At 39.9% G+C, this 22,958-nt stretch overlaps 1 protein-coding gene across 2 annotated transcripts in view; it reads left to right on the forward strand.

Annotated features, from left to right (window-relative positions):
• The window catches only part of BAIAP3 (BAI1 associated protein 3), a 597,572-nt gene extending 574,824 nt beyond the window's left edge, over positions 1-22,748 (forward strand). For both annotated transcript variants that reach the window (XM_073636787.1, XM_073636789.1), the window contains 3 exons: positions 13,878-14,001; positions 14,854-15,059; positions 17,456-22,748. In XM_073636787.1, the coding sequence (XP_073492888.1) occupies positions 13,878-14,001; positions 14,854-15,059; positions 17,456-17,556 (431 nt within the window). In that variant the 3' untranslated portion in view covers positions 17,557-22,748. The remainder of the gene's footprint in view (positions 1-13,877; positions 14,002-14,853; positions 15,060-17,455) is intronic.
• The last annotated feature ends 210 nt before the right edge of the window (positions 22,749-22,958 follow it).

The following is a 22,958-nucleotide window of genomic DNA, read 5'->3' on the forward strand; positions in this document are numbered from 1 at the left end:
TACTTAATCTAAAACCGGAATGGTTAACACTCTCTCAATTCAAACTTATGATCCAACTAATAACGGCTGCAAAACAAACAGTGGCCAAGGCATGGAAATCTCCTACATTGGTACTAGCAGAAACAATTCACAGAATGAATAGTACAATGTCCCATGCTAAGATGGTAGCCATCGATCAAAATCAAATTCCAAAATTTGAAAAACTTTGGCATCCTTGGATAAAACAACAGTTCCTGTCAAACTTCAATGACTCTGTCCTGTTGCCATGGTAACAGATTAAATGACTTACAGAGACCCATTCTAAGGCTTCAAAGAGAACTAAAAAGAATAATAAACTGACGAGCGGGACAACCTTGTGGACCATACCTCTACCTTTCAACCCTTTTTCTTCTTTCTCTTTCCTTTTCTCCACCTTACGATTAAAGCTCATTATCAGAATTTATTTGACCTATATACACTCTACTTGTAAACAATATGTATAGTAGGTATAAATCATTTAAATACCTACAAAAGTAACTAAGGAAATGATATATATCTTTAATTTAGGTTTATGTGAACCCAATGTTTAATATTTGAAATTTCATGATATTTACCTATATAAACCCTACTGTAAAACAATGAGCTTACTTTATAGACCCTTGTAAACTTACTTTATGTATCTTTATAACATTGTATACTCAATAAACTTCTTTTGACAAGGAAACAAAGAAATCAGAGCGATAGCAGCAACATTATAAGTGGCCAAATTAACAGTTTGGTACATTGTGAGTAAAGAAGAACACACTGGTGAGCTCAGCAACATAAAAAGGCCTGGACGTCCACAGAATACAACAGTGGTGGATGATCGCAGGATCCTCTCTATGGTAAAGAAAAAAACCCATTAACAACATCCAGACAAGTGAAGAACACTCTCCAGGAGGTGGGCGTATCATTCTCAAAGTCTACAATCAAGAGAAGACTTCATAAGAGCAATTACAGAGGGTTCACCACAAGGTGCCAAGGTGCAAACCATTCAAAATCCTAAAGAATAGAAAAGTCAGATTTGATTTTGCCAAAAAACATCTAAAAAAGCCAGACCAGTTCTAGAAAAGCATTCTTTGGACAGATGAAACTAAGAATTATCTGAACAAGAATGACCGGAAGAAAAAAGTGTGGAGAAGGCTTGGAACAGCTCATGATCCAAAGCACACAATGTCATCGGTAAAACACGGTGGAGGTGGTGTGATGGCATGGGCATGCTGCAGTTAGAGCCTGGCAAAGCATCAGAAAGGAGGAAACCCAGTCTTTGGTAATGTCCATGGGTTCCAGACTTCACGCAGTCATCTCCAGTAAAGTATTCTCAACAAAATATTAAAAATGAACATTTTATTTATGATTATATTCATTTGTCCAATTACATTTGAACCCCTTCAAAAAGGGGGGTTGTATAAAAATGGTTGCAGTTCCTAAAATCCACTTAAAATTAATTTGGATTGTTTTGTTTTAATTTTATTCTGGTGGCATACAGAGCCAAAAGTATGAAAATTGTGCCTGTGTCCAAATATATATATATGGACCTAACTGTATATGTAAAGTGCTGCATAAATTGGCGGTGCTTTATAAATACCTGTAATAAATAAATTAAAAAATCAGGAACCAGGTAAAAATACCTGAGTATAACAGGATATTACCCACATAAACATCTATATATGTAAGTAATGTGGCACAGCGAAGGCCATTAGTGTATACAAAGTGTAACTGGTGCACAATAACCAAGTTTACATTAGAACAATTGATATAACCATCTGAGCATTTTGAGATGCAATATTCCCATTTAGTGGCCTTTCACAGTAAAGCAGAAAACTATAAGACCCATTGTAATTCCTTATGGTTTACATTTTCTTATCAACCTGTAATGAAAATGTTAGGCACAACAAGGGTTAAGAAAGTGTAAAACGTAAGGAATTGCAATGGGTCCAGGTGTTTGATATACATGTAGATCCCACATGACCTATGGACATTTATAAAAGGTTAAATTCCTCTTTGTGACTGAGATGGAGAGGATAAAGTTCACCTAGTGTCCTTCAACAATAGACAGGGAAAGTTCCAAAGGAATTATAGCCTGTAGAGTAAACAAAAAGAGCCTACCAAAAGCCACTGATCTTTAGGGGAACAGTCCTAGGGTGAAGATGACAGTGCAAGGTAGCCTAGGAGATATTATTCAGCAAAGACAATTCCTGAGCAGGGGATTTCCTGTAGCAACTTAGAAACATGGTCTCACTCACCAAGTAACAAGAGTAAAATAGTTGTAGGGTGTAGCAATTTTATCAAGAAGTCATGTGAAGCAAAATCGTCTTAGGTAGGTTGCTGTTTAGTGCAAAGCCAGTCCATGACATGTTCAGGAGTGTTGGAAAAATGTACTCTCCAATTGTCAAGTACTTGCAGTCATGCTGGATATGCCATGGGGTAAACAAAGCCTTTGCCATGTAATTTACGCTTGGCTTCAATTAATGCAGTCCATGGATTTTGGAATACCAAAAAAGTTAGGCAACCCAGAAAGATGTTTAAAGATAGCTTTATTATTACGTTTAGGTTCATTTCAAGGGGTTACCAGATTTGTAGCATCTTCTCCATAACCTCTAAGCCCTAAATCGGACAAGCAAATCATTGTTTCTTAATAATACATTTCTGGACAGAGGTTCTTTAAGTCTTATAATGTAAACAAAAATGTGTAGCGCTAATGAAGTTGAATACATAGGAGAGTGATCCAAATGTATATCTACATGTGTATAGTATCTAAACCGTGATGGTGACACTCAAAAATGAAAATTAATAATAATTTATGTAATGAAACATATATCTATAAATGTTAATGTGATTATGTGGGCAATTATAGCCACAAAAATCACTGTAACCTATGCTAAATATTCACTGATAAACTGTATAAAAGTAAATGTGAATGATATTAGTGACCGGAATATATCCGCAAATTGCAGTGAATATCACATCATCAGTGAAAAACCAGATAAAAATCAGGATTAAAACACTGTAAATGGGTGATCATAAAAATCACAATGTGCCAAAAAGCATACAGATGTGAGTAAGTACATATAAAAGACAGCACCACCTGTCTAATATGTCGAGATAATGTGTATCATAAACATAAAACAAATGATGTCATATGGACATAATATTTAACATAAGAAGTCCATGTAAATATACAAAGTGAGGGTTCATAAAAATGAAGCTTTAATGCTGTTGGTACGCCAAATCTTATATGCTTCTGGGAGTGCGCTGACATATAGAGTGGTGTCTTCTCATCAGTAAGCTTCAAGTAAAGAAAGATAAAATACTCTTACCAGAAGTGGTGGACTCACAGGCCATCAGCGATGAGTCAAATGTGCTTGTACCACCAAGCGGTGAGAGTAGATCCAATCCCAATCGATGGGATGTTCTTAACAGAGGGGGAGCCTGGAGCCTTACTCAACACCAGAGGGGATGAACTGAGCCTGGACTTCCTGCTGTCTTGATTTGCTTTCCTCAGGTTAGCTTTAATCATCCACTGAGCTCCGCTTAATCAAAGACAGTTCCCATGGTATAAAGGAAAGAAGAGAACTTCCACATAGTGTAAATCCAACAAGGATAAAGGATTTATTGAAATAAAAAGGTTTTCCAACATTCAATAAAAATATGGGCAGTAAAAATTCGGTTCAATTGAACTGAAAAGCGCAGTAAAAAGAAGTGGCTAGGGTAGCAAATAGACCCGACGTGTTTCGTCCTCATAGACTTCTGCTGGGGTATATGCCAGCCTGCCACCACTGCGCTTATATAGAAATAAACTGATAAAAAGCGCTTAAACACCTGATCCGGCCATGTACAGCCTGACTTCCGGGTTCATTAACGTACATGCCAATTTACTATCATGTGACATATTACCAAGCCAATAGCGTGTAAGCAGTGTTGGTCAGGAACCAAGCCTCTATATCGTACTCCAATCAACAACTCCCGACTGTAGAGCGTAGAACTGCTCAACAGCAAATGCAACACAAATGGCGGTCACGTGACTTCCATATGGCCAGACGTTGCGCAATGACGTAATCTGCACTGCAAGAGTGGGTATCATCGGAGACAAGAAGCAGGAACTTGATCGGGTTGGATTTGGAATGCATATGCGCTTCAAAAGCTCACTGAAACCGGAAATAAACGTGTAATAGGTAAACAACGAAAATAGGAGACAATGTTCACATGAATACAGAAATTGGCATTAGAGCGACAATCTGAGTTTCGGAAAGTCAGATCACACAACCCGGAAGGGAACGGTATATCAAGTAATATAAGTACATACACGTAAATCACTAAAAGAAATAATGTATTCCGAGCAAAAGAAAAAATTATATTTGTGTATATAAACAGAGGGGCGTGATAGTGTGAATAATCTCCCCAATAGGCTAGTCCAATCTGATATTGAGTCTAGAACAGACTGGTCAAATATGCGTATTAGGCTGTGGCTCAAAAAAAAAATGTATTATTTATATAACGTGGTGTCTACGTGTATTAGCAAATAATAAAGAAAGAGGTATATTGGATGCCTGACGTACCAAGTCTCAATGGTAATGAATTGTGAAAGGAGGAGAGGAAAGACAAAAAAAAACTGTATATGGGATGCTAAACATGTCATATCTCAATGGTAGTGGATTTAAAAGGACATGTCTGGCAATATAGTCGCTGTTCATATCCAGCATTCAAGGTGTCATCAAAACAAAATATGGAAATAAAACTTTGTGGTGAACTAAATGAAATATAAAGCATAGAGGTGATTTTTTGTGTATGATTATGTTTATATAAAACTACATAAAAAAGATATGACTTCCCTATATATGTCATAGGGACTTCATAAGGTATGGAGATAAAATATCTAGACACAGAGTTCTTCGAGGCAACCTCCAAATCATGAACAAAAGAATAGAGGATGGGAAGTATTCAATCAGGATTGGTAATAAAAGCATTGATATCCCAATCAATGTTTAATCCATGGGGTGTGTGACATTTTAATTGGTGTATCCAGAAAATTTCAAGCTTGGATACACCTCTAACGTTGGACTCTCCTCTCCAATGAGGCACAAACTTGTCAATTATTTGAAATCTGGTCCCCATTGGATTTTGGTTGTGACAAAGCAGATAGTGTTTGGGGACGCTGTGATTAGTGTGTCCTTTCTTGATGGCTGTTATATGTTCATTTATGGCAAAAGTGCGTATTGTCCGGCCTATATATTGTTTCCCGCAAGGGCAGGTTATAAGATAAACAATATATTTGGTCGAACAAGTTGCAAATTGCTTCATCATATATTCTTTTCCAGTGGTGGTTGATCTAAAGGTTTCAATTTTTCTCGCTCCGCAAGTGTTATGCTTGCAAACTACACACCTACGACATGGAAAGAAACCTTTCATGTCATGAAAGAAGAGAGGGACAGTAGGGGGATCTATCACGTTAGGTGCAATTTGTCCCTTGACAGATAAAGCCCCCCTATAAATCACTCCTGCTCGTACTGGGAGCAAGGGGCCAGCGTCTAAGGATAATATCTTTGATTTGTTTATGCTGAATAGAGAAATTAGTGAGAAAAGACCATTTATGTTTGTTATCCTGAGGTCTGTTTGGTTGTTCTACTATCAAAGAGTTTCTATCGATCAAAGCGACTTTCTGGATTTCTTTGTCAATCTGAGACACTATACCCTTTATCAACCAACCTCGATTTAAGGGTCTCCGCTTGTTGGAAAAAAATCTGAAAGGTGGGAGCAGTTGCGTCTAATCTGAATCAATTGACTGCGGGGCACGGATTTTAGCCATGTTGCATGGTGGCAGCTATCGACCAGAATATATTCGTTACGGTCAGTGGCTTTGAAAAAAGTTTTGGTCTCAAGGTGACCATTGACCGCTGTGATTTCTAGGTCTAAAAAGTGGATGGCAGAAAAACTGGCTTCGTATGACAGCTTGATTCTAACTTGGTTGTCATTTAGAGCAGACATGAATCTATCCAAGGATTCCATGTTGCCCCTCCATATGAGGAGGATGTTGTCGATGTACCTAACCCACAGTGCCAACTGTGGTGGATCAAGGGCATGGACGACATCCTCCTGCCATTTGGCCATGAAAATATTGGCCAGACTGGGGGCAAATTTAGCCCCAGGCTCAGTTCATCCCCTCCGGTGTCGAGTAAGGCTCCAGGCTCCCCCTCTGTTAAGAACATCCCATCGGTTGGGATTGGATCTACTCTCACCACTTAGCGGTACAAGCACATTTGACTCACCGCTGATGGCCTTTGAGTCCACCACTTCTGGTAAGAGTATTTCATCTTTCTTTACTTGAAGCTTACTGATGAGAAGACACCACTCTATATGTCAGCGCACTCCCAGCGTTCTCTGAGAAGCATATAAGATTTGGAGTACCAACAGCATTAAAGCTTCATTTTTATGAACCCTCACTTCATATAATTACATGGACTTCTTATGTTAAATATTATGTCCATATGACATAATTTGTTTTATGTTTATGATACACATTATCTCAACATATTAGACAGATGGTGTTGTCTTTTATATGTACTTACTCACATATGTATACTTTTTGGCATGTTGTGATTTTTTATGATCACCCATTCACAGTGTGTTAATCCTGATTTTTATTTGGTTTTTCACTGATGATGTGATATTCACTGCAATTTGCGGATATATTCCGGTCACTAATATCATTCACATTTACTTTTATACAGTTTATCAGTGAATATTTAGCATATAGGTTACAGCGATTTTTGTGGCTATAATTGCCCACATAATCGCACTAACATTTATAGATATATGTTTCATTACATAAATTATTATTAATTTTCATTTTTGAGTGTCACCATCACAGTTTAGATACTATATACATGTAGATTTACAACTGGATCACTCTCCTATGTATTCAACTTCATTAGCGCTACACACTTTGGCATACTGCGCGTGTGCATGCCGGTTTTTGGTACATGACACACATCCAGGTCCTCTGGTCCCAGACACCACTGCTGTAAAAATATCTATCTTTGTTTGGCTTCCACGGAAGTTCAAATGTACAACCCCAAATCCTAAAAAGTCGGGACACTGTGTAAAATCTAGATAAACAGGTGCCAAAGATGGCACCTAAAGGGCAAGGGCATGCCAAGCATGACTCCAGCCCCCTTCTTTTCCCCGCCAAACAAGTTATTCCATTGCCTCTTCCAGCCCCTTTCGTCGCCATGCCTTTGTTCTCGCCACCATGCCAGGGTATTCTATTGTATCTCCCAGCCCCGGCGGGAGGGGCTGGGAGATACAATAGAATACCCTGTTTGGCAGAGAAAAAAGGGGGCTGGAGCCTTGCTTGGTGTACCATCCCCCTTAAGGCACCATCTTTGGCACCTAATCCAGATTTTAGGGATGTGGATTTGAGGAAGTTGGGTTACCAACGAAACCGGTCAAACGTCAGTCTTTCTCCCATTTGATCCAGTGGTGGTGCTCTCTATACTCCTTTATGATGGATGGACTTTTGCCTTTATACTTGGTATAAAGCCTTTACTATTTAAATTTCTGTTTGAGTGATTAGACCATTATATATTTTTTTCTGCTTTGGTACTCTGCTCAGTGGGCTCTTGGGTGACATTTAAGCCATGCATATAAAGTCTCTGTGGTCCCAGTAGAAGTCTCCATGTGGACATCTGTGTACTATCAATGACTGGTTTAATCCATCTGCAGACTGGGTGATGCTGCACCAACAATATAAGCCATTCATATACGGTCTCAGTGGTCCTTGTAAAAGTCTACATGTGGACATCTGTGTACTACCAATGATAGGTTCAATCCACCTGCAGACTGGATGATGCTATTATTTACATGTTGTCTCCGTAATCCCTGTTAAAGGGAATAAGTGGCCATTCCCTTTTTGACAGATTACAGATTTTTCATCGAAGAAGTGGATGACCTAGCATAGAGTATTTCTGATTAACTATTTAATTTACAGAGCTATTTTAGGAACTGCTGCTATTTTGGGAGAGTACCACCACTATTGCTATATGATCCATACAGCCTTGTTATTTATATGTAATCTGTTTGGTACAAGTGCTTTGATATATTGATCAATATTCTAGGATGTATTTATACATTTCCTGAGGATCATCTTGGGAGTAATCTGGATTTAATAGCACTTAACTTGTGTCTTCATACTTTCTTTATATGTAATAAAATATGTTTGTTATACAGTTGGCTTCATAAGAGTCAGGGAATGGCTATTTCCCTTAAGTGACTTAACGTGATTATAAACGATCACCTTGTAAAACAACCCATTCAGTTTAAAATATAAATTATGTGCAAAACATTTTTGTATAGATATTAAAAAAATATTATAAATACCATTTCCCCCTTTTTTTTCAGTAAGTGATTACATTACCTCTGTTCTCAGCTGCATAAGAGCTGGGGGAGGAAAAGCAGAAGCACAGTGAGCTTCCCAGTGAATGGCTGTGCAGCAGGGGTGTGTCAGGAAAAGTCTGATCATTGAAGGAGAACATACTGAGTTCCCAGCATAGCTAGGGAACTGAACATGGTGTACCCACATGCCTAGATTGGTCAGTTTTTAATAGCAAAGCAGAGGGACTTGGCAGGAACAGCAGGAATTTCACGCAAATGAAGCAATACAAAGAGAACAGGATAACTTTTCATACAAGTACATGGTACAGCAGGTAAAACTACTGTCCCTAGTAACTGTCCTTCTCTGAGAATTCTATAGCACATTCTGGGGCTCTCTCTAATGTAATGGGTGGACTTGCAGACCTCAGACTGCAGAGACCTCATGCAGTCTGCTCCAAATCCATAATGATGGATCTGTCTAGCCTCCAACAACTAGATTTCATACCCATGGCCTTGCACTATTTTGTTGATGGCATAGCAGATTCACTTTGCAGATATTCAGGGTGGGTATCCTTTCAGTACACCAGAGAGGGGCGCTCTAGATCAAAAGTTAGCCTTTGAAACTTCCTTGCAAAAAGCATCTGTGGATGCCCTTTGAAGGGGAACACTAGTACAGGGAATCCTTTCATACGTATATATAAAGGAAGTGTGTGTGTGTGTGTGTGTGTGGGGGGGGGGGGGGTCCCAGTAGAAAAAGCCTGTTTCATTTTTCTGAGGTCTCAAGGTGCAAATCCAGGGCCAGAACTGGGCCTTCAAACCTGCCAAATCCAGCGACACGTTCTTTCAATGAGGGAGTTGGGCACTATTCCTCCCACTGACACCAATGATGGGGCACTATTCCTCCCACTGACACCAATGATTGGGCAATATTCTTCCCACTGACACCAATGATGGGACCCTGTTCCTTCCACTGACAACAATGATGGGGCACTATTCCTCTGACTGATATCAATGATGGGGCACCTGTTCCTCCCACTAACACCAGTGATTGGGCACTATTCCTCCTACTGACACCAATGATGAGGCACTATTCATGCCACTGATACCACCAATGGGGCAGTATTACTTCCACTGTTATACATGATGGAATACTATTTCTTCCACTGACACCAATGACGGGGCACTATTTCTCTCACTGATATCAACGATGGGACATTATTCCTTTCACTGACATCAATGATGGGGCACAATTCCTCCCACTGACACCAATGATGGGGCACTATTCCTCCCACTGATACCATAAATGGGGCAGTATTACTTCCACTGTTATAAATGATGGAATACTATTCCTTCCACTAACACCAGTGTAGGGGCACTATTCCTCTCGCCGATATCGATGATTGGGCACTGTTCCTCCTCCTGCTAACCAGAGGTGCTATGTAATTTTTTTAACCCCAATGACCATCAACCTAGAGACATTATTTAGTCTCGCTGACACTTGCATTTTCTACTACCACTGGCGCCCCTAAAGTCTGAAAACTGGCCCATTGTTTAAAAAGTATGGAGACCCCTGGTCTAAGAGTGAAGGTGTTCTTTAACCACTTCAATACAGGACATTTATACAGCCTTCCTGCCCAGACCAATTTTTAGCTTTCAGTGCTAACACACTTTGAGTGCCAATTACTCAGTCATGCAACACTGTACCCAAACAAAATTTTTATCATTTTTTTCATACAAAGAGCTTTCTTTTGGTGGTGTTTAATCACCACTGGGTTTTTTATTTTTTGCGACATAAGTGAAAAAAGAGCGAAAATTTTGAGAAAAAAAAACACTTTTTTTTTAGTTTCTATGATAAAATTTTGCAAATAAGTCATTTTTGTTCATAAATTTTGGCCAAAATTTATACTGCTACATCACTTTGGTAAAAATAACCCAAACTAATGGATATTATTTTTAGTATTATTAGTCTCTGTGAAAGTTATAGAGTCTACAAGCTAACTCTGATCTCATTTCTTGAGGCCCCGAAATGTCAGGAAAGTACAAATAACCCCCAAATGACCCCTTTTTGAAAAGTAGACAGTCAAAGGTATTTAGTAAGAGGCATGGTGAGTTTTTTGAAGTTGTAATTTTTTCCCACAATTCTTAGGAAAATTAAGAATTTTTTTTTTTCTTTCACAAAATTGTCATAATAACAAGTTATTTCTCACACACAACATATGCATACTTCCAATTACACCCCAAAATACATTCTGCTACTCCTCCCGAGTATGGCGAAACCCCATGTGTGCGACTTGCCTGGCCACACAGAGAGGTCCGACATGCAGGGAGTACCATCAGGGGTTGGAGCATAAATTACACCTCTAATTTCCTAATGACCTATTACATTTGTGAAGGCCCTGGAGCACCGGGACAGTGGAATTGCCCACAAAATGACCCCATTTTGGAAAGCAGACAGCCCAATGTATATTCTATGAGGCACAATGATTCTTTTGAAAGGTTCATTTTTTTCCACAAGTCTTCGGAAAACGTGGAAAGAAAATTAAAACTTTTTTTTTTTTACCCAAAGTGGTCAGTTTATAAGATATTTCTAACTCAAAGCATGTATATAGCAAAAATGACACCCCAAAACACATTCTGCTACTCCTCCTGAGTATGGCGATACTACATGTGAGACTTTTACATAGCCTGGCCACATACAGAGGCCCACTATGCAGGGAGCACCGTCAGGTGTTTTTGGAGCATAAATTACACCTCTAATTTCCTAACGACTTATTACATTTTTTGAAGGCTCTGGAGAACCAGGACAATGGAATTACCCACAAAATTACCCCATTTTGGAAAACAAACACCCCAACGTATATTCTATGAGGCATTATGAGTCTTTTGAACGGTTAATTTTTTTACACAAGTCTTCAGAAAACGTGGAAAGAAAATGACATTTTTTTTTTTTTACACAAAGTTGTCAATTTATAAGATATTTCTAACACATAGCATGTATATAGAAAAAAAATTACACCCCAAAACACATTCTGCTACTCGTCCTGAGTATGGCGATACCACATGTGTGAGACTTTTACACAGCCTGGCCACATACAGAGGCCCAACAAGCAGGGAGCACCGTCAGGCGTTTTTGGAGCATAAATTACACCTCTAATTTCCTCACGACCTATTATATTTTTGAAGGCCCTGGAGCACCAGGACAATGGAATTACCCAGAAAATGACCCCATTTTGAAAAACAAACACCCCAACGTATATTCTATGAGGCATTATGAGTCTTTGAACGGTTAATTTTTTTACAAAAGTTTTCAGAAAACGTGGAAAGAAATTTTTTTTTTTTTTTTTTTTTTTACACAAAGTTGTCAATTTATAAGATATTTCTAACACATAGCATGTATATAGCAAAAATTACACCCCAAAACACATTCTGCTACTCATCCTGAGTATGGCGATACCACATGTGTGAGATTTTTACACAGCCTGGCCACATACAGAGTCCCAAGATTGAAGTAGTACCTTCAGGCGTGCTAGGAGCATAAATTACACATCTCATTTCATTCCTACCTATCACACTTTTGAAGGTCCTTGAGCACCAGGACAATGGAATTACCCACAAAATTACCCCATTTTGGAAAGCAAACACCCCAACGTATATTCTATGAGGCATGGGCTGCAGATAGGTACTCGGGTACTCTGTTGGGCTAGAGACAGGTACTTGGGTACTCTGATGGGCTACAGATAGGTACTTGGGTACTCTGATGGGCTGGTGACAGGTACTTAGATGGGCAGTGACAGGTACTCAGATGGGCTGTGACAGGTACTCAGATGGGCTGCAACAGGTACTCGTGTACTCAGATGAACTGTGACAGGTACTCAGATGGACTGTGACAGGTACTCAGGTACTTGGGTACTCAGATGGGCTGTGACAGGTACTCAGATGTACTGTGACAGGTACTCGGGTACTCAGATATACTGTGACAGGTACTCAGATCTACTGTGACAGGTACTCGGGTACTCAGATGGACTGTAACAGGTACTCAGATGAACTGTGACAGGTACTCGGGTACTCAGATGGGCTGACAGGTACTCGGGTACTCAGATGGGCTGACAGGTACTCGGGTACTCAGATGGGCTGACAGGTACTCGGGTATTCAGATGGGCTGTGACAGGTACTTTGATGGCTGATGACAGGTCCTCATTATTAGGGGGGGAATCAGTGTGTGTTGGTGTACACTGTAAGTGGTAACGAGATGTTACCGCAATCTCCTTCTCACACACGATCAGTGTGTGAGGAGGAGAACCCGGTAACATCTCGTTACCATGGTTTGTTGACATTCTGTGACCGGCTGTGATTGGACACAGCCGGTCACGTGGTAAAGAGCCAATTTCATTGGCTCTTTACTGCGATCAGGGTTGGGCTGTGTCAGGGTGACAAGCCTCGTCCCCAATCGCCGCTCTGTGTGCGCCCTAGGGGCGCCCACGAGCGTCGTGCACGTGGGCAGCACATGTGACCAGCTGTGATTGGACACAGCCAGTCACGTGGTAAAGAGCCATTTTTTATTGGCTCTTTACACGGATCTGAGATGGGCTGTGTCCGAGGGACAATCCTCATCCAATATCGCCGCTCAGCGGGGGCCTACAGGAGCGGCAAGAAACCGAGGACGTCATATGATGTCAGAAACCATGAATCAGACCGAGACGGAAGTACAGTTAATCACACTTGTTTAATAATAATAAAAAGGTAAACAGAGTAAGCGTAGTTAATACATAGCCAGAGTTCAGTAACCAGATCGGGTAGTCAGCCAATGCCAATGTCAGAGAGCCAGAGATCAATGTAGTAGTACAGCAAGCAGGATCAGGAGCCAGAAGGGACATCAGCCGAGCAAGTCTTCAACAGGAGAAAAGTCTCTGAGATGTGACCAAAGGCGAAGGCAGAGATGAAGTGAGCTGGACGGCTTTAAGTGGGCAGCACTGACGAGCAGATCAACAACAGCTGAATCACTGTGGAGAGAAAGGAGCTGGCAATTAGCCGACAGCTGAGCGGCCAGCTCAGAGAAGGAAGAGCTGAGCCCAGCCCTGACAGATGCCCACCCAGGATGGGAGATCCCATCTGCGGACGTCATATGACTATAGCCTGGTATTGAAGTGGTTAATGTATGTTTCAGAAAATAGGATTTTCTTCTTTCCTGTAAACTTCTTTTTTGAGTATATTACAGGACACGAGCACCCCCCCCCCCCTTTCTTTGTTTCTTATAAACCACTCCTATTATTGTTTGCTAAAAAACTGAGGTTTAGTGGGAGTGGGAAGGTTTTGTATAGGGCTGTCCTTACAGCTCTGTGTGCCAATGTCCAATCACCTGAGGACAGCTGCATGACCCAGTGATCTAAGACTTAAAGAGCATCTGTTCTGTTATGTTCTCCAAGAAAAGGATTTTACAGGTAAGACAAAATTCTGCTTTTTATTTACAAAGCTTGTACTATGTTTTGTAGGTCTCAGTGACCCATTTGTCATCATTGAGCTCTGTCCTCATCACATCTTCCCTCTGGTGAAAGGTCAGCGCACTCAAGTTAAAGCCAAGACTTTACATCCAGTCTACGATGAGTTGTTTTATTTGTGAGTAGTTTATCAACTTTCTTTATATGAAATACTTTATTATATTTGAAAGTATTTATCCGGAAATATGCAGCTCATAGAGTGCAGTGAATTATATTGACTCATGTTCAGGGGAGTCTGATGCACAACCCTATCTTCCTCAGCATCCTGTATTTTGGCATCACTGACCCTAAAAGGTAAATGTATAGCTAAGTAACGATCTGAAATCTATCCTTACATTCTGTTGCTATACACCAACTAAAAGTTTAAATTATGTGTAGTGTAAGGGACTAACAAACCAGTACTTTGCCCGGACCAGTCTTTGATAGCACTACTAGGAGTCAATACTGACTTTCCTCATGCTCACACGCCACCCAGGTCCACTACCAGAGCCTGTCAACAATTTGTATTTTTGGGAATGGCTGAAAACATGACAGCCCCATCCCCCACACACTTCCTTTCATGCAGTGCTTGGAGTCTGTCCAATGACCAGGCCAAGAATTGTCATGGGAGGATGCATAGCTATGTGCAAATTTCAATTTAGTAGTAGTTGGAATTTTCAGAGATACAACAAAGGATCAGAACAGTGCAGGAACATTGAAAAGGTAGCTGTATACTCTCTGTGGAACTTGCTATCAAGTAAGCTGCGATATTTTTATCCTGACCAAATTCCATTGAAAAGTTTGAAGGTGAACTGTTCTTATAGTCCAAAGCAACTGATCAGATTCTGTCATTCTTCAATACCTCTCTGAAATAAGGAAAGGAAGAACCTGCCTAATGGGCAACAAGATGAGATCTTCTTTATGACCCTCTGTAAGTTTGTTGCTCATTGCAGAGAGACTGATCTAGTACTTCTAATATCCCCTGTCATAGCTCAGTGTCATCGGAGCAGTGCCGGAGAAAAGCTGCCTGCATCGTCTTTACAGTAATGGATCATGACTGGTTGTCCACAAACGACTTTGCCGGCGAGGCTGTCCTTCCTATGAATGTCATCTATGGGCTGAACCGACCTCACATCACTGGTGGTGTAAAAAATGTCCAACCAACTGTATTGAAGTTAACAAGACCTAAAGCTAATGGTAAGCATCATAATCACTGGGTTCTTCTTTATTTGTGCTTTTTAGAGATACGGTAGCTTGAAAAGCTGAGTGCAATTAGTAATTTAATCATAAAGATAAAAATCTACTTAAAAGTACAGTTGAGGTTCCTACTTCCAGTGAGTGGCAGCTTTACAGAAGTTATAACAGCGCTGCCTTTAGGCACATGTTTTGCTGCATATTTTTATGTTTTGCTTAGTTAAAATCCAGCACCCAACCAGTATATTGGACACTGGATTTTCACTTTTTGCTTGAGTATCAAAAAAAATTTCTTTCAGCCATTTTTAGGACTGCAAGCCTTAACAAATAGCACCATTATTCTAATTTTTGTCCACACCAACCTGATTTGATCTTATCCTAAAGTGTATCCAAAGCCAACACTTCTTATTTCCTTTTGGATAGAATGGTAAAGGTTTAGAACCTCTGGATTGTATTGTTGTCTGTGCCCCCATGGGGGAGATTCACCCTGTTTGTCCTACAGACCTGGAAGTGAGGAACATTTTTGAGATGTATCTAGAACAGGAGCAGAGGGGAAACTTCCAATGGAGGCACTTATTCCAGTGACAACTCTATAAGAGAAGATTTCCTCTTAAGTCCTATTGCGGTTGATTTACATAAACTAGAGAGTGCACAATTTGGTGCAGATGTGCATGGTAGCCAATCGGCTTCTAACTTCAGCTTGTTCAATTAAGCTTTGACAAAAAAACTTGGAAGCTGATTGGTTTCTATGCAGAGCTGCACCAGAGTTTGTACTCTCCAGTTTTAGTAAATCAACCCCATTGTGTCAACAGGCAACCTGTATTTTTGACCTTGGCGTGTACATATTATTTGGTTAGTAAGGGAAAAGAAAGAAACATAGCTGAAAAGTGGTTGGACTAGTGAAATAAGGTTTTTCTTTTGTTTTTATAAAAAAGTGTGTCCATTAGTGTTCAAGTCCTGTATCACATTTAAACAATGGTGTTTTGTGAAATCTCAGACAAGTGAAAATCTTTTTTTTTTAATCAATTCTTATGTACTATGCAGCTGTAAATCTCTGTGGCAGTGAAGTTATATTAATAGTCTGTTACACAGATGGCAAAGGAATTGAGAGGGTTTTTAACCATTCACTACTCTATCCAAAACAAAAATAAGTTGTGGCTTTAACCACTTCAGCCCCCCTTCATGACCAGGCCATTTTTTTGCGATACGGCACTGCGTTACTTTAACTGACAGTTGCGCTGGCATGCGACGCTGTACCCAAATAAAATGTATGCCCTTTTTCCCCACAAATAGAGCTTTCTTTTGGTGGTATTTGGTAACCTCTGCAGTTTTTATTTTTTGCGCTATATATATATATATATATATATATATATACAAAAAAAAGACTGACAAATTGGAAAAAAAAACTTTTTTTTTTTTTTTTTTTTTTACTTTTCTGCCATAAAACATACCCGGTAAAATAAAATGTGAAAAAAATCTAATTTCTTCATCAATTTAGGCCAATATGTATTATGCTACATATCTTTGGTAAAAAAATTCACAAAACCTCTATATTGATTGGTTTGCACAAAAGTTATGGTGTCTACAAACTATGGTATGTTTTTATTTTATTTTTTTACTAGTAATGGTGGCAATCAGCGACTTATAGCGGGACTGCGATATTGCGGCAGACAAATCGGGCACCTTACTGTCACTTTTTGGGAACTAATGACACCAATCACTGTACTAATGACATGGCAGGGAAGGGGTTAACATCAGAGACGATCAAAGGGTTTAAATGTGTTCCCTGGGAGCGATTACTATCTGTGGGGAATGTGCTTTGAATGGGGGTGGGGAATATAAAGACCTGTTATCCTGCTTAACAGGAACACAGGATCAGTACATTCCCCTCTCACAGAAAGGTGATCTGCCGGGATGTTCTCCCGAATGATCGGTGGGTCCCGGCGGACATAGTTTCCACCTGACCCTCTGAATGGCTCCCGTTGTGTCCAATTACAGCAGGAGCGAGACGCCGGCGGCACGTGCCCCAGGCCCGGAAGTGTCAGATCACATACCTAGTGATCTGGCACAGAGCAGCCGCCCTGATATAGTATGTGCGTGGGGCGGTCACTAAGCGGTTAAATATAATTCAAGTTATATAATAAAATATAATATATCCCCAGCAGCAACAAAAAAAATTGTACCCAAATCTGGAGAAGCTTGTGACATTCTATGTGACAGATCTGACCCAAACACCAGCACTGTCATATGGACAGAACCTACAGCCATTTGTAAATTACTACTGAAATAACTGGTATTTAACACTTAGTGGCTTCTTCTACCCCCTTGCATCTTAAAGAGAGGTTCTCTTTAAGCAAGTTGTAATATACCATAATAAGTTTTGTTTTTTTCTTGTTCAGTGAAGTCAATATTGAAGATGTTGGATGGAAGGATGGACAAAGAAGCACAAGATTTTGTGAAGAAACTTAGAGAACTGGAGAAGTATATGGAAGATGACTGAATTATTCTTTATACTGTGAAAAACACAATCTGTGTATTTATTGGTCCCCTCAGCTGCCAGGGGAGGCAGCACAGTTGTGCTGTATTGTGCTAATGCCCCCTTTGAAAGGGGAAGACTTCAAGCTTGAGTTTGTTCTGATTTTATTTGTTACCCGTTGGTAAGTTTTTGGTCTATTTATGAGAACTAAAGTTTTACATATTAAGTGTTGGATGAATATTGTATTAATCGGTATATTATGAAATTAATTTCTGTTACACCAGCTGAGTAAAGGACTTTTTTTTCCATAAATCTATTCGATGGAAATTCTGGAACGCATTGGTACCTTGAACATGATGACCCCGTTCTGCCTAGGAACTAGTCAAAGGTATGGCTTTACTGCCATCTGCTGGTCACTAGCAATAATTTACACAAAGCAAATCCTATATAAAAGAAAGAAAATATTCGGGAAGAGATAACGCATGGATTTTTTTTTAGAAAAAACACAAACTGACAGAATGACTACCAAGCCTACCTTAATTAAATGCTTTTGAAAAATGTCATTGAATGTGCTCTTAAAGTTGAATTTCTGCATGACAAGGTCAGCTAAGCAAAATATTACTGCACTAATAATGTAACATTTCCTACAACATTCAAGCAGATGAATTTGTGACATTTTTCCAGAAAATGTCATACCTTTTGGTTCTGCTGTCGTTATTGCTAGCACAGGAAAAGAATAGAGGGGTGGTTTGAGAGTGTAAGCTGGAGTCTATTGCAGACAAATAAGTCAGTAGGGAGGTCAGGGCACAGCCGCAGTGCCTGCTTCTATGAGAACATATAGTTAGTAGTATAGTTTCCTCTAGGCCAGGGGTCTCCAAACTGCAGCCCTTTGATTGCCTTTACCCGGCCCCAGGAGCACTATTCCTCCCACTGATACAATATACTATTCTCTCAACTGACATCAACAATGGGGCACCATTTCTCCCACTGACAGCAACAATGGGGTACTATGCCCCTCAATGACACCAAATTATGTGGCACTATTCCTCCCTCTAATCACAAATGTGGTGATGTTTACTCCCACTGATGAAAGGAAAATTTCCACTTCCATTGGCCATCCTAAAGGACAATAAACCGGCCCTTTGTTTAGAAAGTTTGGAGACCCCTGCGTTAGTTCCTCTAACACAGAAGGTTGGAACCTAAGTGGAAAAAGGGAGCTTGGCTTCTATACAACAACTGTGAAGTGCATGATAGAATGCTGTGTGACATTCAGGTGAGTGCACTGAAAGTTTTCTATTCTACTATTAGTATTTAAATAGACATCCATAAAAATAGAAATCCACTAAGTGCCTAGAATTCTTACCTGCAGGAACAAAAAGGTATTGTAAATAACAGTAACAATCCCTACCTGCTGTATACAATACCTGGGGTACTGTCATCCTTATACCCTGACCCATGAAAATGATTCCCATAGAGATTCACTGTATTTAACTGAACAGTTATGTACAGGCTTCAGAGTGTGAGGCTTTTCACACAGCTCCAATACCCAATGAGCACTCAGTACACTAATGCCCTGAACACACGGTTGGATTTTCAGCCGGAAAATGTGTGATAGGACCTTGTTGTCAGAAATTCCGACCGTGTATAGGCTCCATCACACATTTTCCATCGGAATTTCTGACACACAAAGTTTGAGAGCTTGCTATAAAATTTTCCGACAACAAAATCCGTTGTCGAAAATTCCGATCGTGTGTACACAAATCCGACATACAAAGTGCCACGCATGCTCAGAATGAATTAAGAGACAAAAGCTATTGGCTACTGCCCTGTTTATAGTCCCGACGTACGTGTTTTACGTCACCACGTTCAGAATGATCGGATTTTCCGTCAACTTTGTGTGACCGTGTGTATGCAAGACAAGTTTGTGCCAACATCCGTCAGAAAAAATCCATGGATTTTGTTGTCGGAATGTTCGGTCAATGTCTGATCGTGTGTACGGGGCATTAAGCTTCTGGTAATCCATTTGCTTTCTCACAGTGCATCACATCATAATGAACGTAAACTGGCATTTGGCCATGTTCAAGTCTACAGTCCAGTCAGTTAATTAAATAATGCCTTGGCAGCAGTGCTGGGAGGAATTTTGGACAAGATGTAGACACTGAATAAAAATCTGCATTCAGCACCTGCAAATCTAAGTGAAGGTAAAATTTGGAATCATAAAACTCAAATTTTAGAAAAAAAACCTGCAAGATGGGTTAAAGTTCATAAGTCTTCATTTACACCCTATGTGAATAAAAACTGATGGCAAAAAACATGCAGATTTGACTTGCGTAGAATGTTTTGGGCTTGTTCACACCATGTGCAGAAACCTGCGTTTTTCTAATGTAGGTCTCTGCAAGAACACAAAGAAAACAATTATTTTCTATGTGCCCTGTTCACAGCACAATGTTGATGGCATGTGAATATTTTTTTCTTTACAGAAGAATGCATACATGTTGCATACATTGATTAGCCATAACATTATCTCCCCACACCATAACCCATCGAGGGATGGAATCCACTAGACTTCTGAAGGGATGCTGTGGTCTGTTACCAAGCCATCAGTAGCAGCTCCTTTAAGACCTGTATGTTGCAAGGTAAGGGCCTCAGTGGATCATACTTATTTTTCCAGCACATCCAGCAGATGCTCCATTGGATTGAGATCTGGGAAATTTGGAGGCCAATAAAGACCTCAAACACATCATTGTGTTCCTCACACCATTCTTGAATTCATCAGACTCAGTCACATTCTCCCATTGGTCTGTGGTTATTATTATTATTATTATACAGGATTTAACTGTGGTCCAGTTCTGATGCTCATGTGCCAATTGTAGGCGCTTTAGGCTCTGGATATAGGTTACATGCAGCTACGCAGCCCCATACACAACAAACTACAATGCACTGTGTGTTCTGACACCTATTGGAACCAGCATTACCTTTTTCATCAATTTCAGCTACAGTAGCTCTTCTAACTGGATCGAACTACATGGACCAGCCTTCATTCCCTACGTACATCAATGAGCCTTGGCCATTCGTGACCCTGTCACTCGTTTGCCAGTTTTCCTTCCCTGGACCAATTTTGTTAAGTCCTGACCACTGCAGACCAGGAACATCCCATAAGAGCTGCAGCTTTGGAGTTGCTCTGACCCAGTCATCTAGCCATTACAATTTGGCTCTTGTCAAAGTCACTCAAATCCTTATGTTTGCCCATTTTTTCTGCTTTCAACATATGAACTTCAGGTGCAACATGTTCATTTTCTGCCTACTGTATCCCACTGACTTTCCAATGCCATTGTAACGAGATAATCAGTCTTATTCACTTTACCTCTCAGTGGTAATAATGTCATGGCTGATCGATGTATTTTTACACAAAAAGAAAAAAATACAAATGACACCAGTGTTGTAGTGTAAACAGGGCACATAGAAAACAATTGTTTCTTTTGTGCCCTTTCAGAGACAAGTGAAGAAAAATGCACATTATGTAAACAAGGCCTTAAAAAGTTACAGATTCCCCATTTTCCAAGAAACCTGAGAAAGACAAATGTAATGAAGGTGAAGCTTTCTGCACTTGGGGAAAGGTGGATGAGGCTTAACAGGGAAGAGGAAGGTTTCCGAATACCACCACCACTGCATGTTATGAAATGTTCCAGGATATCTTATGTTATAGGGGCTGCAAGCTGCTATAGTGATGTTTTAGAGAAATGGATATAAATGAGGTGTTGCAACTTGCAAGACACTTCAAATCAGGTCCCATTGTTACTGAGCTATGCAAACGGAAGCCCCGGACAACTTGGTAGTTTCATACACACAGAGACATGGCCATTATACTGTATAGGTTAAATAAACTGGGCCTGTTATGAGGAAACACTCACCCTCTGCTGCCCCCCCATCCCCCCCATAATCTAAGACATATGAGATGCCATATTCCACAATGCACACCACTGTTTTGGTTGTGCTGACAGGCAGAGTTTCACACTCTGAACTGTGGCAGGTGGCAGGTATTCTACTGTATATCACAGCTTTTTTTGCACTGGATTAACAAGTCCCCAGGATCTGCTAAAGAAGAAAGACATTTCAAGGATCTGTGAGGGGTCTGTCAGGCAACTCCTGAACATTTTAAAGGTTCACATTAAAGATCGAAGAAAAATGCACATTTAAAGCAGAACTATAGGCAAAACCTTTTTTTTTGGATAGAGTAAGGGAGGGTTATAACCCGTCAGATTTTGTTTTCATCATCGGTGTCCCATTGCGGAGATTTTTCTTCATTTCCTGTCATGTAGCCAAACAGAAAGTGAGAGGAAATCCCTTCAAATTAAGGGAATTCCTTTGGGACCCTCAGGTCACCAGAAGTAGTGTCCCCATTGGAAGATTTCCCTTCTGTAACTTTTCTGGGGACAACCCAAAATTTGGGATTTGCTTTTACTTTCAAAAAATAGAGAGGACAAATCTCCCTAATAGGGGCACTGAGAGCAATAAAAACTGCCAGGGGTTCTAATCCCCCTCCACTCTATCCAAAACTTAAAAAAAAGTTTTTTCCTTTAGTTGTACTTTAAGTATTGGTGTTTACTTTAATGATGGAACCGACAGACCTTTAACTGGCTGCTTCCACTGGGTAAAGACATAACTTTTAGTTTAAATGCCTAATAGGTTTTCTTAAATGATCCATATCTATGCTTACTCCAGAATATCCCTGGAATAGAGATCCTGTTTGTATTTTTGTTTGCTGACCGCTAAAGAAAAAGTGGCTTGTATAGTTTATGTAGTGTTTTTATTGGTTTTAATGCAAGTTTTTATTTCTTACACTTGAGCTTTTATGAAACCTAAGCTGTTACTGTAGTGTCCAGTTTTTTGCTCTGTGGCACAAATGAGCTCTCTTTGAAAACTGTAACTCTATAATCACACTTGTGATGTCATTTTTCTCTGTCCATAATTTATACATTGCGGTCTCAAAGATCTAGTACATTGAGAATTCGTGCTAGAAGACAATGTTGCCCTACCCTTGAATGGACTGTCACACCCTGATCGTTTCTAGGTATCTGGGTCTTGCTGTAAGGTTAATGTAGAAAATGTCTAAAATAATGTTTTCAGAGATCTGTATGAGAGCATTTTACATGTTGGACTCAAATGTTTTATATTTGTATTTTACATTGAATAAATAAAATGTGCAATTACCATAACCTCTGTCTTTCCTGCAAACATTCATTCATCTTTGCTTGTAATGGCTGTTTCGGGAGCCCCTGTATTATTATTATACAGGATTTACAGTATATAGCACCAACAGTTTATGCAGCTGGGGGCAGAGTTGTGAATGGCTTGGTATGTTGTTGTTAGTATTTTTAATTTAATTCGCTGGGTGATCGGAAGCCAGTGTTGGGATTGGCGGAGAT

This window comes from Aquarana catesbeiana, linkage group LG06 (genome assembly GCF_042186555.1).
Source record: "Aquarana catesbeiana isolate 2022-GZ linkage group LG06, ASM4218655v1, whole genome shotgun sequence".
NCBI classification, from domain to species: Eukaryota; Metazoa; Chordata; class Amphibia; order Anura; family Ranidae; genus Aquarana; species Aquarana catesbeiana.